Source organism: Musca vetustissima, unplaced genomic scaffold, assembly GCF_032173495.1.
Source record: "Musca vetustissima isolate MV318-11 ecotype Yass unplaced genomic scaffold, APGP_CSIRO_Mvet_v1 utg39390, whole genome shotgun sequence".
NCBI classification, from domain to species: domain Eukaryota; kingdom Metazoa; phylum Arthropoda; class Insecta; order Diptera; family Muscidae; genus Musca; species Musca vetustissima.
Window position 1 is genome coordinate 21083 of NW_026884062.1, and position 15773 is coordinate 36855.

At 35.2% G+C, this 15773-nt stretch overlaps 1 protein-coding gene across 1 annotated transcript; it reads left to right on the forward strand.

The window, feature by feature from the left end:
- Positions 1-385: 385 nt before the first annotated feature.
- On the forward strand, positions 386-10883 carry LOC133331056 (lachesin-like; the record flags this gene model as incomplete). The annotated part of the gene is made up of 5 exons (XM_061539460.1): positions 386-485; positions 7652-7859; positions 7934-8089; positions 8575-8703; positions 10746-10883. Coding segments are annotated over exons 1-5 (727 nt in total), but the record flags the coding sequence as incomplete, so codon positions are not given.
- Positions 10884-15773: the final 4890 nt, after the last annotated feature.

The following is a 15773-nucleotide window of genomic DNA, read 5'->3' on the forward strand; positions in this document are numbered from 1 at the left end:
TATTCTAACATAAGCCACATGAATTCCCTCATAACTTTGTATTTGACAATTGTGCATCAAAAGAGCTGATATATACCTTTATAACCTTTTAGAAAAATGTTCACCTATAGTCGTCTTTATTACAAGCTCTACTTCTCAACCTTTTTATATTATTTTTCTACATATTAAATTTTATTTAATAATAGCAAATATGTTAATATCTGTAATAGTTTTTTAATTGCTAACAATTTCCTATTTCTTTTCAGGCAAACATTCACATTCTCAAGAGAAATCACGTGCCTCTGTGGAAGGTATATTGTTCAGATCACACTTTCTTATAAATAATTAACTTCCATCAATTAAAATTATTTGAACATTCAAATTCAAACTTTCTCCTAATAGATGATGATATGCCAAGATTTGCTGAACCAGTTGCCAATGTGACGGTATCCTTGGGTCGTGATGCTCTGCTGGCATGTGTTGTGGAAAATCTGAAAAATTACAAGGTAAATTAGAAAAGCGAATAATAAATGCCAAGTAACCACTGAATTTCTACAGAAAGTGGAAAATTTTTCTTTTAAAAGAAAAACGAAATTAAAAATTCCTTGCATTTTGAAAAAAAAAACTTGGTAAAAGCTTGACATAGTTCCGTTAGAAAATTTACTAAGGGGCCATATAACCCATTAGTTGAAACCCCAAGATTTATTTTAAGAAAACACACATAAAACTATTTTCTCACATTTATACCCTTTTCGCCCCTTTAACAAATATTACCCCTCATGTTATCTCCAACATCCATATAGTGCATCGATATTTGCTTCAAGAAAAACTCAAACTAAATTTCTTAACATTTCCTTGCCATGATTAATAATGCAAAAATACGAAGAAATGCAAAAATGTTTTCCCCATTTGGGAGAGCCATCATCGAACATATCTTTCTTCGTTTATTAATTATTCAATATTATCGATGAAATGTGTGCACTAGTTACTAGTATTGTGTGTGAGAGCCCAAGGACATTAACACATATACAATGTTGCCTTCAATTGTGGCTTCTAAATGATGGAATATGAAATGAATGGAAGGTGAAATATATCAATCCATATTCATTTCAAATGACATCGATTTGTAAAGAGCAAATGTAGCCCCAAACATATTACGAAAATCATAATTTGTGGATATTTGCCGAGTGTAAATGATTGTGGTTATTAGCCTTACATTAAGTTGACAGGTGGTAAATAGATGTAATAAATTCAAAGAAGAATTAATTCGTTAGGGAGACTACAACGGGTTTTCACAGGAACTATACCTCAAGAAAGGAAGGACAGAAATTATAAATAGAAAATGTCATAGCCTACCAATAGACTAAGCTATTTTAAGAAGAATACGATTTGAAGTCTATGATTTGCTTAATAAACCAGTAATGAAAGTAGTAAAGTCGGACGGGGCCGACTATATGATACCCTTCACCACTATGGGTACATTAAACAGGACTATTAACATGAAATTGGATGAAATAAAATATGTGATATTTATCTAAATGTGAGTCTACCTAGATCTATGTAAGTATGTAAATCGATTTCAAACAAATATAAATAGGTCACCCGTTAGGCATTATATGGGAGCTATATCTAAATCAGGACCGATTTTCATAAAACTTGGCAATAACGTACTTCTAGGCTCAATTACGTACGTTATGCCAAATTTCCTGCAAATCGAAGGATATATAGGGACTTTGGGGCACCATTTACATGAAATCGGACGAAACTATATATATGAGCTATATCTAAATCTGGACCGATTTCCACGAAACTTGGCAGGCATCACTCAAGGCTCAATTCAGTACGTTATGCCAAATTTCGTGCAAATGGAAAGATATATAGCGACTTTGGAGCACCATTTACATGAAATCGGACGAAACTATATATGGGAGCTATATCTAAATCAGGACCGATTTTCATGAAACTTGGCAGACATCATTTTAGGCTCAATTAAGTACGTTATGCCAAATTTCTTGCAAATCGAAGGATATCTAGGGACCTTGGGGCACCATTTACATGAAATTGGACGAAACTATATATGGGAGCTATATCTAAATCTGGACCGATTTTCACGAAACTTGGCAGACATCATTCTAGACCTAAATGATTACGCTGTACCAAATTTCGTGCAAATCGAAGGATATCTAGAGACTTTGGGGCACCATTTTAATGAAATCGGACGAAACTATATATGGGACCTATATCTAAATCAGGACCGATCTTCATGAAACTTGGCAGACATCACTCTAGGCTCAATTCAGTACGTTATGCCAAATTTCGTGCAAATGGAAAGATATATAGCGACTTTGGAGCACCATTTACATGAAATCGGACGAAACTATATATGGGAGCTATATCTAAATCAGGACCGATTTTCATGAAACTTGGCAGGCATCATTTTAGGCTCAATTAAGTACGTTATGCCAAATTTCTTGCAAATCGAAGGATATCTAGGGATCTTGGGGCACCATTTACATGAAATTGGACGAAACTATATATGGGAGCTATATCTAAATCTGGACCGATTTTCACGAAACTTGGCAGACATCATTCTAGACCTAAATGATTACGCTGTACCAAATTTCGTGCAAATCGAAGGATATCTAGGGACTTTGGGGCACCATTTACATGTAATCGGACGAAACTATATATGGGAGCTATATCTAAATCAGGACCGATTTTCATGAAACTTGACAGGTATCATTCTAGGCTCAATTAAGTACGTTATGCCAAATTTCCTGCAAATCGAAGGATATGTGGGGACTTTGGAGCACCATTTACATGAAATCGGACGAAACTATATATGGGAGCTATATCTAAATCTGGACCGATTTTCACGAAACTTGGCAGACATCATTCTTGACCTAAATGATTAGGCTGTACCAAATTTCGTGCAAATCGAAAGATATATAGGGACCGTTTACATTAAATCGGTTAAATATATATATGGGAGCTATATCTAAATCTGAACCGATTTTTCCCAATTTCAATAGGGTTCGTCCTTGGGCCGAATAAGTGACCTATGCCAAATTTCATCCAATTCGGATCATAAATGCGACCTGTACTTTGTTTACAATTTAACATGGACAGACAGACGGACAGACGGACGGACGGACGGACATGCATAAATCGACTTAGAAAGTGATTCTATGCATGTTCTCAAAAGGAACCATGTGTCTATCTCGTTTCCTTTTGCCTGTTACAAACATATGCACAAAGACATAATACCCTGTACCACAGTGTGGTGAAGGGTATAAATAGTAACCAGTAAGGACTGATCAAGAGTCGGACGGAGCAGACTATATGATAACCCTCACAAATTTGGGTACATACACTAAATAAGAAGAGACATAGCATCTCTGAATGGCCATTGAAATGGAATCGGGCGAACAAAATGTGTGATCTAAATAGATCACAATCTGAAATCTATGAACATTTGAATGAAATCTATCAAAAGTGTGTATGGGAACAATATGTAAATCTAAACCGATTTCAGTAAAACTTCACAGACATCAAACCGGACCTTAACACTAAATCTGGACTAAAAATTCTATGTCGCTTTGGCCGTCTGTCGGTTGAAAGAACGTTATAGTAAAGCTTGCAAAATTCATCTTAGCTGATATTAAAGACTTGTTTGCTTCTTTCTATTAAAATTTGAATATCTTTATATTATTCAATAAGAGGACCCTTAAAATATTCCAGGGTCCAGATTGTATTCTCGAAATTGATCTTTAGTCTTCTATTGGATGTTAAGAAAACTTTCGGTCAGGACCCTTTTGTGAGGCTAGGAGGTTTTTTATTCTTTGAGAAAACGGAACAACTAGATGGAAAATTCAGTAGGACCTTTAATATACAGAGAATTAGACGATATTATGTTCTCTAAAATCTTGAAATACCTAAAATATATAAATATGGGCCACAACCCTCGGCGGACAATGCCATACATTCTACACTAATAAATAGTTGTTTTTAATAAAATCAACGAACTGGGATTCAGCCTGACAAAAGGGAGTTTATCCTATCCCTGTACATATAGCCATATCGAATATATAATTACAATATATCCGTCGAAAAACCTAAATGTTGTGAATCTTTAAATGTGGGAGCTACGTTATGAAATATGAACAAGTTACTACCAGGACTTTTTTACCTCCAAGAATCCGTATTTTCAAGTCACCTTTTAATACCTTGTAAGGACTAAATGATATGCTACGTATCAAACTAAGAAAAACTTTACACACATCATTTGGCATGCAAAATTCATGCCAGCTGTTCAAACGTCGGGTATTTGGAACACAAAAATATAAACTCGATAAAACTATACATCTACATCTGAATCAATTTCATGAAAATTTAGTAGAAACCATTATTTTATCAATTCAGGCACGTTGTGAGTACTTTGAGTATTTGGTGGACCATTTAGATGAAAGCGACCGAAAATATATACAGTCGACTCCGATTTACTGTACTGAAAATCGTGAGAATGAAGGATAATGACCGAATATTTTGCATTGAGGAATACACATCTCCAAAGCCCACCCTAACGTATTTTTTCTGTAATTAATGACTTTCCGACATATGGTACGTGTGTGTCAGGTATATATAAATTTGACGTCGAAGAACGTTATGTTCGTTCGGCCAAACTTTTAAAGCCATTTGGAAGATTTGAAAAAAACCTTCGTTCCGCATTTCTACATTTTTTTACAACGGATAACTGAAACAAACATCCAAATTTTTTTTCCGTTACATTAAAGCGGAGTCGACTGTATAGGAGCTATGCAGAAAAAAATCAATGTACGTCTATGCGGAAAATTATCAATGTAGGTCTTATATAATTATCATTGTAGGTCTTATACAAAGGTCCCACCTAGATTTGACAGCCTGGCTGGACTTGGCTGAATTGTCCATGTCCGCTCGTCTGTCAGTTCATGTTAAATTGTAAACATAGTACAGGTCGCCTTTATGATCCGAATATAGGAGCTATGCAGAAAAAAATCAATGTACGTCTATGCGGAAAATTATCAATGTAGGTCTTATATAATTATCATTGTAGGTCTTATACAAAGGTCCCACCTAGATTTGACAGCCTGGCTGGACTTGGCTGAATTGTCCATGTCCGCTCGTCTGTCAGTTCATGTTAAATTGTAAACATAGTACAGGTCGCCTTTATGATCCGAATTGGATGAAATTTCACACAGCTCATCTATTTGACCCAAGGACGGTTTAATGTAAATGGTGTACCAAAGTCCCTATATATCGTTAAATTTGTCCGAAATTTGGCATAACATACTCACATAAGTCTAGAATGATATGTATTAATTTTTCTGAAAACCGGTTCAGATTTAGATATAGATCCCATATATATTTTTGTCCAATTTAATGTATGTTGTGCACCATAGTCCCTATATATCTTTCGATTTGAACGAAATTTGGCGTGGCGTACTGACTTGAGCCTCGAATAATGGGAAGAAAGTTTGGTAAAAATCGAAATTTGGCACTGGGTACCGAATAACGTCTAGAATGATGTGTGTTAAGTTTCCTGAAAATCGGTTCAGATTTAGTTAAAGCTCCCATATATATTTTCTTCCGATTTTATGAAAATTGTTCATTAAAGCCCCACACAACAAACACCTAATGTTTGCTCGATTGACACAATTTTGCACAACGTATAAAATTGAGCCTAGAATGACGTTATTGTGTTTTGACGAAATTGGTGTCTGTCGAAATTGTCCGTCCATGTATATTTGTGAACAAAGTACAGGTCGCATTTATGATCCGATTTGCATGACATTTGGCATAGGTCACTTATTTGGCCCAAGGACGAACCCTATTGAAATTGGGGAAAATCGGTTCAGATTTAGATATAGTTCTCATATATATTTTCGTCCGATTTAATGTAAATGGTAAGTTCCTATATATCTTTCGATTTGCACGAAATTTGGCACAGCGTAATGAATTAGGTATAGAATGATGTGTGTTAAGTGAGGTATAGCTTCTATATCTGACCAAATGAAAAATTTAGTATCGGTTGCAGAATGACATGTTTATTGATCCAAATTCATTTTACTGATCCTTTAAAAATGCGACGTCTGTTAGGATTTATATGAAATATAAGACTTTATTTAATATGCTTCCGAATGTCCGATTTGGGCCAAATATGCACCATTTTGTTATATGCTGTTTTGCCATTTTAAAGGTCAACTTCGATCATTTCTCCCACATTTTCGACGACCGGCCTAAACGGAATCTACGAAACGAGCATACATCTGAAATTGTTTGATCAATACTTTACGAGAAATCTATCACTAGCCAGACGGAGTGGACCGATATTCCCCATCTTCGAAGTTGAACAAAGTTTGGTAGAAATATTACGATGTGTGAAGTTTGGATGTTATCGGTTTCTCCCTTCGAGAGTTTTCGTGCGCACCATCCGGCCAGACAGAAAGACATTAGAGTCGATTTCTAAATTGTCTGGAATGGATTTGATCCAAAGAAACATGTGACTTAAATTAATATTTCGATGAGGCTCATTTTTGCAGTACCAAAGTGTATATGCCCTCAATATTCATAAGGCTGACCTGTCGCAAAACGGTATTTTGGACAGGTTTTTCGACCCAATTTTGGGTAGGTCATTAGGTAAAACATCGTCCTACGAAAAACTATCAATATTGGTCCTCATTTTAGGGCTGGCCTAATACAACGGTTCGTTCTGAATTTCGTTATTTTGGTGGATTAGACACACGAAAAACCTTCATATTTTTCCTTTTTTAGGATTTAATCGAAACCGAATTTACTCTAATTTTGCATTTCGGTATTTTTGAGGGCGAAAAAAATCTTAGCAGAAAATGATCGATGTCGGTCTCTCAATGAAGGTCCCGCCTTTTTTCTGTGGTTTGAAGTTTTAGGCAAGTTTTCTAACGAGAGTTTCAGTGGTTTCCACAGAGCAAAAATAACCTACTAGCAGACAATTTATAATCAAATATTTCTCACAAAAGGGCGCGATCGATTAAAGGGATTTACATGTGGAAAATGGTGGGAAATTTAAAAATTTGGAACAGACCTACGACTTTATTTTTGGTTCTTTTCATTTCTTCTTCAAGAATACAATATAGAAGTGAATTTAAAAGTATTCTAAAGGAATTCCATATTCGTATTCTTACACAATGCTACCACTACTAAGTAGCGTTCACAACTCTATAGTTAGTGGTTTATTTATTATTAGTATTTTTTGCCAAGGAAATGGGTTGTTTCTGCTATGTGGTAATGTCACAAAGCAACAACTTCGGTAGAAATATATTTCCATGTCATAAAAGCCCCTACCAACCAAGAATCACAAATATCGAATTTAAAATACCGTACGTGGAACCTACACCAATATTCTCTTATAACTTTTTGCTTGCTGTGGTCTCTAAAATCTAAGCTTCTTCACTTAAAATATTTGCGTCTACCCTTACACATTTCTATGGACCCGCCCTTATTTGGGTCCTTGGAACTGCTGCCAAATTATTTCCCATGTATATTTTAATGTTTCAAAGTACTCTGCATTTGTGCAATATAGTGTATCACAAGGTCGGCCGCTTTCGACTATTATTTTTGTTACGGGAATGAAACTTGTACCCTTATACATTTTCAGGTTGCCTGGGTTCGAGTTGACACCCAAACCATACTCTCGATTCATCACAATGTCATTATACAAAATAATCGTATTAGTTTGACATACAATGATCATCGATCGTGGTATCTGCATATCAAAGAGGTGGATGAAAGTGATCGCGGCTGGTATATGTGTCAGGTGAATACAGATCCAATGAGATCGCGGAAGGGATATCTTCAAGTTGTTGGTAAGTTTGAAAAAAAACACAAAAAATTAAACATAATAGAATGAAGAAATTAATGTATTCGTTTTCCATTACAGTACCCCCCATGATTGTCGAGGGTATGACCAGTCATGATGTTGTCGCTCGAGAAGGCCTCAATGTAACGCTGACATGTAAGGCACGTGGCTATCCCGAGCCATATGTAATGTGGCGGCGAGAGGATGGTGAAGAAATGTTAATTGGTGGAGAGCATGGTGAGTTGAATAAAAATCGAACAATTTAACGTCAGATTCATAAATTGGAAAATATAATTTTTAATTCGAACTTTTTTCTTTAAAATGTTGACCTTATTTCCAATGTTATTTAATTTTGATCGCCCATTAAAAGTAAACATTTAACCTGGTTACAATTTTGTCCTCATTTCCCCCAAAAGTTTCTGTTGTTATTATTTGCCATTTATCTGCATAAAATTTTATTCTGATGAGCTCCTTAAATATATATGTATATAGAGTTGCATGTCCATTTAAATGTAAGCATAACCTCAATTAAAATAAAATTGTAACCTCGGTCGGTCGGTCGGTCGGTCGGTCGTTTGTTCGGTTGGTCGTACAACCAACCAACATTATGTTCATCAAAATTTAAATTGCAATCGTTTAATGATCCAAACCATTATCATTCACCCCGCAGACTGATGTCCTTGTATTTCTCCTTTCGTTTATTTCGCTTCGTTTCATTTCAGTTAATGTGGTCGATGGCGAACATTTGCACATTACCAAAGTGAGTCGACTTCATATGGCCGCATATTTGTGTGTTGCATCGAACGGAGTGCCACCGTCCATTAGCAGGCGGGTCAACTTAAGAGTTCAATGTAAGTATAATAACACCAACAGTAAGAATGACAGCAACAAAAATCATGGTTATTTTAATTTTTATTTAATGGTTATTTATCTGAACTTTTGACAAAAAAAGAGAGAAATGAAAAGTGCAGCAAATTGGTAATTTTATATCGGAATATAAACATTGATTTTTATGGTGTCGTAAAGAAACTAATTTTCGGAAGAGAAATGGGAAAATTATGTTGGATGGGGCTAAGAGCTTGGAGTTTAAATCTTGAACAAATGGTCCTTAAAGACTCCACGCCTTATATAGGCCTCCAAAAAGTAATCTTTAAAAAATCCACGCCTTATATAGGCCTCGAAAAATTAATCTTTAAAAAAATCCACGCCTTTTATAGGCCTCCAAAAAGTAATCTTTAAAAAATCCACGCCTTATATAGGCCTCCAAAAAGTAATCTTTAAAAAATCCACGCCTTATATAGGCCTCCAAAAAGTAATCTTTAAAAAATCCACGCCTTATATAGGCCTCCAAAAAGTAATCTTTAAAAAATCCACGCCTTATATAGGCCTCGAAAAATTAATCTTTAAAAAATCCACGCCTTATATAGGCCTCGAAAAATTAATCTTTAAAAAATCCACGCCTTATATAGGCCTCGAAAAATTAATCTTTAAAAAATCCACGCCTTATATAGGCCTCGAAAAATTAATCTTTAAAAAATCCACGCCTTATATAGGCCTCGAAAAATTAATTCTTTAAAAAATCCACGCCTTATATAGGCCTCGAAAAATTAATCTTTAAAAAATCCACGCCTTATATAGGCCTCAAAAATTAATCTTTAAAAAATCCACGCCTTATATAGGCCTCGAAAAATTAATCTTTAAAAAATCCACGCCTTATATAGGCCTCGAAAAATTAATCTTTAAAAAATCCACGCCTTATATAGGCCTCGAAAAATGAATCTTTAAAAAATCCACGCCTTATATAGGCCTCGAAAAATTAATATTTAAAAAATCCACGCCTTATATAGGCCTCGAAAAATTAATCTTTAAAAAATCCACGCCTTATATAGGCCTCGAAAAATTAATCTTTAAAAAATCCACGCCTTATATAGGCCTCGAAAAATTAATCTTTAAAAAATCCACGCCTTATATAGGCCTCGAAAAATTAATCTTTAAAAAATCCACGCCTTATATAGGCCTCGAAAAATTAATCTTTAAAAAATCCACGCCTTATATAGGCCTCGAAAAATTAATCTTTAAAAAATCCACGCCTTATATAGGCCTCGAAAATTAGCCTTTAAAAACTCCACGCCTTATATAGGCCTCGAAAATGCCTTATATAGGTCACGAAAAATTAATGTTTATAAAATCCAGGCCTTATATATGCATCCAAAAATATTCTTTGGTTTCAAAAAATCCACAGTTTTTCGGATTATTTCCGAGATCATATTTCATTAGTTATAATTGACAGAAAAACTAAAACCTCAAAGCAAGAATTTTTTTCAATTCCAAGTATTTCAATACTACATCAATTATTTCTTATATATGACTATAATTTTTGTTATTTATTTTTGTTTCTTGTGGCTGATACTGTCTGTCTGGCAATGACAGGACAATTGATACAATTTCCATTTTTTCCTGTTCCATAAAAACGTATGCTTCTCTCTTTTCCTCCCCCAAGTCACTAATGGAATTAGTTATCCTTTTTTCAAATGAAATTTATTTACACAAATTGAAAGGAATTGAATGAAATAAACAGAGAGAAAAAATACCGAAGCACAAAACTATTAATTGTTTTTAATAGCTATGATAGAGAGACACACACAGACGGAGTATGGGATATGAAGTCAAAATCGAATGGGAAAATTGAAACGTTGCAGAAAAAATAACACAAAGAAAAAAATAGAAAAAAACCCCAAAGTAATGAAATGACGAAAACAGATATTTTCAATTAAAAGTAGTTTGTGTTTGCATTTTTGTTGTTATTGTTTTCTATATATATGTACATATATAGTAAGTGTCTAGATATGTATTGTAATTTTGTTATTCTTTTTTTTGTGCAATTTATTTACAGTCCCCCCAATGCTCTCAATACCCAATCAATTGGAAGGAGCCTACATTGGCCAGGATGTAACACTGGAATGTCATACCGAAGCATATCCAGCATCAATTAATTATTGGACAACGGAGAGGGGAGATATGATTATTTCAGGTGAGTTATGCGAGAACTGAATATAATATTTTGAAATGTTGGTTGTATAAAAGGTAATGAACGATGTAGGTACACATTTCTATATATACCCCTCTATCATGCGATTCATGAACTGCCCTCGAATGTAAATTCACATAGTGCCACTTGAATATCCACGTATATAATCACCAGTCTCAAGTCAGTAAACTACAGTAAACTACTACTAAAAAATATTTTAGAAATCTACGCCTCTTTGATCCTCCTGAAAAATATTTTAGAAATCCACGCCTCTTTGTCCTCCTGAAAACATATTTTAGAAATCCACGCCTCTTTGATCCTCCTGAAAAAAATATTTTAGGAATTCACGCCTCTCTGATCCTCCTGAAAAAATATTTAAGAAATCCACGCCTCTTTAATCCTCCCAATAAATATTTTAAAAATCCACCCCTCTTTGATCCTCCTAAAAAATTATCCTTAAAATCCACGCCTTTTTGATCCCCCAAAAAATTATTTTAAAAATCGACGCCTCGTTGATCAAGACACTAAACCACGGTTTCTTGTGCAACTGTGATGCCTTAATGATCCTTTATAAACTATTGATCCTCCTGAAAAAAAATATTTTAGGAATTCACGCCTCTCTGATCCTCCTGAAAAAAATCTTTTAGAAATCCACGCCTCTTTGATCATCCTGGACAAATTATTTTAAAAATCCATGTCTTTCAATCATTTTAAAAATCCAAGTTTAAATAATCATTTTAAGAATCCACCTTAAAAAATCTTTTTAAAAATCAACGCCCCATTGATCCTCTACAAAAAATATTTTAAATTCTCAAAAAATAAAATTAAAAATTAAAACATCTTTAGATAATCTAAGTTTTTATATGGTCCTTAAAAATGGAAGCTTAATTGGTCCTACACTTTATATCGCCTTTATAACAGAAAATTATTCCAGCTGTGTCCTCCTCCATCTTAAATCCGTTTTTATACCCTTCACCACTCTGTGGTACAGGGTATTAAGCCTTTGTGCATATGTTTGTAACAGGCAAAAGGAAACGGTTCAGATTTAGATATAGTTCCCATATATAGTTTCGTCCGATTTCATGTAAATGGTGCCCCAAAGTCCCTATATATCTTTCGATTTGCACGAAATTTGGCATAACGTACTGAATTGAGCCTAGAATGATGTCTGGCAAGTTTCGAGAAAACCGGTCCAGATTTAGATATAGCTCCCATATATAGTTTCGTCCGATTTCATGTAATGGTGCCCCAAAGTCCCTATATATCTTTTGATTTGCACGAAATTTGGCATAACGTACTGAATTAAGCTTAGGGTGATGTCTGTCAAGTTTCGAGAAAATCGGTCCAGATTCAGATATAGCTCCCATATATAGTTTCGTCCGATTTCATGTAAATGGTGCACCAAAGTCCCTATATATCTTTCGGTTTGCACGAAATTTTGCATAACGTACTGAATTGAGCCTAGAATGATGTCTGGCAAGTTTCGAGAAAATCGGTCCAGATTTAGATATAGCTCCCATATATAGTTTCGTCCGATTTCATGTAATGGTGCCCCAAAGTCCCTATATATCCTTCGATTTGCACGAAATTTGGCATAACGTACTGAATTGGGCCTAGAGTGATGTCTGCCATGTTTCGAGAAAATCGGTCCAGATTTCTATATAGCTCGCACATATATAGCTCACATATTTTAAGTAATTGACGCACCAAGGAACCAATAGGAATAAAACGTTCTGAAATTAGTATAACCTAACCTGTGACAAGTTTGCTTGAAATCGCTTAATATTTGGATGGAGCTTCCATATATATTTTCGCATCAAACTCCTCATGTTAGTCAGATTCACATCAAATTGTGTACAACGTACAAAATTGAGCATAGAATTACGTAGTTGCGTTTTCTAAAAGTACAGAGATAGCTCAACGTATGACCTATTTATATTTGTTTGAAATCGATTTACATACTTTATGGTTATATCTAGGTAGATTCACATTTAGATAAATATTACATATATTATTTCATCCAATTTCATGTTAATAGTCCGGTTTAATATACCCATAGTTGTGAAGGGTATCATATAGTCGGCCCCGACCGACTTTACTGCTTTCCTTACTGGTTATATATTGATAAATCGTCCAAGGATTCTCTGTAAGGGAACATCCTCAAAGCTGAGGTAAGAAGGTTATAAACACAGTCGAGTCAAGAGTGTGAGATCCGCCATTTTATGATTTAACATTCGATGCATATCTTTGCAAACTGCTTAATTGAGACATGTATCTTAGCTTGCCAACTTGTATGCCACTAGAGAACATTCAATAGTTTCGTATGCGGAACTATGCAGGATACATTATACGGCACCATATCTCATAAACAAATACAGCTGCTAGATAACAACCCTCCCACAGAGGTTCAATGTAGTCAGCAGATTCCTTATTAGGAACCCCCTTTATATAGGGTTATCCTACCAAATATTTTTTGGTTATTTGGGACCATGTGTTGAGTGTGACACTCTTCATAGGTATCTGCGAAGGCTTGACACCTAGTCCAACTTTCATCTTTCCTGTGATAGCCTTACCACTATCCTTCTCACGCGCTACCGATGTACACGAGAGAGATAGTAGAAATATCTGCATCAAAAATGGCTTCTTTGCAACAGATTTGTGTTCCTTTATCGACCTCATTCTCTGCATTGTCAAGGGTTTTGATGTGGGTTTGGCTTACGTTGAGATGTGGTTCCAGCTTTCTGTCTCGTTCTGCGAGAGTTTTTTTTGTGTCTTACAGTGCCAACCCTTAGACACCACATTAGTTGAGGCATTTACAGGAGTAGTCACCATACGCGATGTTCGAATTATTTCAATATAAGATTCCTAGTGACATTTTGAAGACAGTCACGGCGTACGTCCTCCCGACATTTATATTTTTCCTAATCAGAAGGAATACCTTGCCTTAGATATTGCAAGGTTCAACATTTCCTTGGCAATAGGCATCTTACTCTTTAAGACTTTTGGGAGCCATAATCGGTTATCCTGTTTGTTTTTCCCTCTCTGGCTACAGAAACACTTCTCGACAACTGCCGCATATAAAACAGTTCCCCAGTAGAAGGGTCAGCATCCTTCCGTAACATACATATCAGCGTTTGCTTCCTTTCCCATATTCGGGGTATTGTTCCACATATCAGTTGGCATGCTATACTTAAGACGGAAGCAGTTTCTCTCCTCAATGAGATCGAGAAGTGATTCACTGTGGCACTATAAAGTGCTGCTATTCCCTCCTGCGACTTTGCTTTGAACAATGAGCTCATAAGTTCGCACTAATAAAAGAGTCCATATTCCAGTCCGAGTTTTGCATCGGTTTATTTGCTTTTCTAAAAGATTTTTTTACGGTTTTAATTTTTAATTTTAAGAATTTAGGGGAGGACTCTAACGTAACAACCAGACTTCTTTTGAAATAAATCGTTCCCGTTGCTACAACCATTAAATACTAACAAGTACGAGGTCAATAATATCCTATCATCCTTCAGAGCAGAAGTCTAGGAGCTCATGATTACTGGTTGATTTAGGATGCCTATATTCGTTTCATTAGCCCAAAAATCTCGGTGATTTCTTCCGAAACTCTCGCCACATGTTTTGAGACTAGAAACCCATTATCGCTGCAAAAGACCCACTGACTTCCGCAACTTCCCGCACTTTTCAGGGTGTGTCCCCATATAACGTTACCCTCCAATATATATTCGTGATGTTCAAGCTTTTGGGTTTATTTTTCAAACTAATCAGCAGTAGTTTGATATTTTTTTGTTCTCAATGGGTAGAAAATCTCCCTAAAAAAGCGGAAGCGGTAACCCATATAGCGGTACTCCTCTTTGTTCCATATTTTGGTTACACTGGGCACACTTTTAAACCGAATTGTCTCCCTATCAAAAGTTTTAGGGTTAGCTTCCATAGAGCGGTACACCATACTTACTCAGATTTAGTTGAATTTTTTCAATCGAATTGGCTGTAATTTTTTTTTTTACATGTGTTTCAACCTGATTGGATTTAACTTGATATGTTGAATTCTCTGTGTAAAAAATATCCCTTCCAAAATATCTATATTGGCTAAATTTTCCGGGAGACCCGAATAAATGTTACCCCTCATTATTCGATTGGCTCCATTGGTTCCAATTTGATATTTTGAAAAGGAAATCTTCCTACCAGAAATTATCAATATCGGTTTACGTTTTTTTAAGCTCCCATATCATGGTACCACACATGTTCGATATTTTGAAGATTTCAACCACATTTTAAAACCAAAGTAACTGTAATTTCACATTGCGGGGGTTTGATCAATGTATTTTCGCAGTGTGTAAAGTTTTACTCACATCTTCCCTTGAAGTAATTTTAATGTTGAATTCCAGTTTCTTGTAAGGTAAAACACATTTCTACAGAAAATTGTCTACAAAGGTCTAAATTTTTGCTAGCCCCCCAAAAAAGGATCCGTTATATTTATGTACTTTAAGTTTTTAGGGGAATTTTCCCATCAAAAAGCTATAATTTGAAAAATATATTTGTCGCAAAGTTTTCGAAGTAGGTACACATTTTTACTATTACTTCATATAAAGAAGTACCTATCCCATTTTTGGCTGACTCTGAAGTGGTTGTAATTTGGCATTTGGATTCCTGATGAATAAATGATTTCTTTGCCTGCATTGGAACATGTACAATAGGTTTATAATATTTACCTCGCTCCCATCGAAAGCCAGGCTAATTCTATGGTATATTACTCAACCCAAGTGTTTGCAAGTAGGGTATTCATTTTATAAAATGCATTTTTAAGAAATAAATTACCTACTAGCCGACCACCTGGTATAACAAGTTCTCCCCGTTTAATATTATATCTAACTATATACACACTGTTCA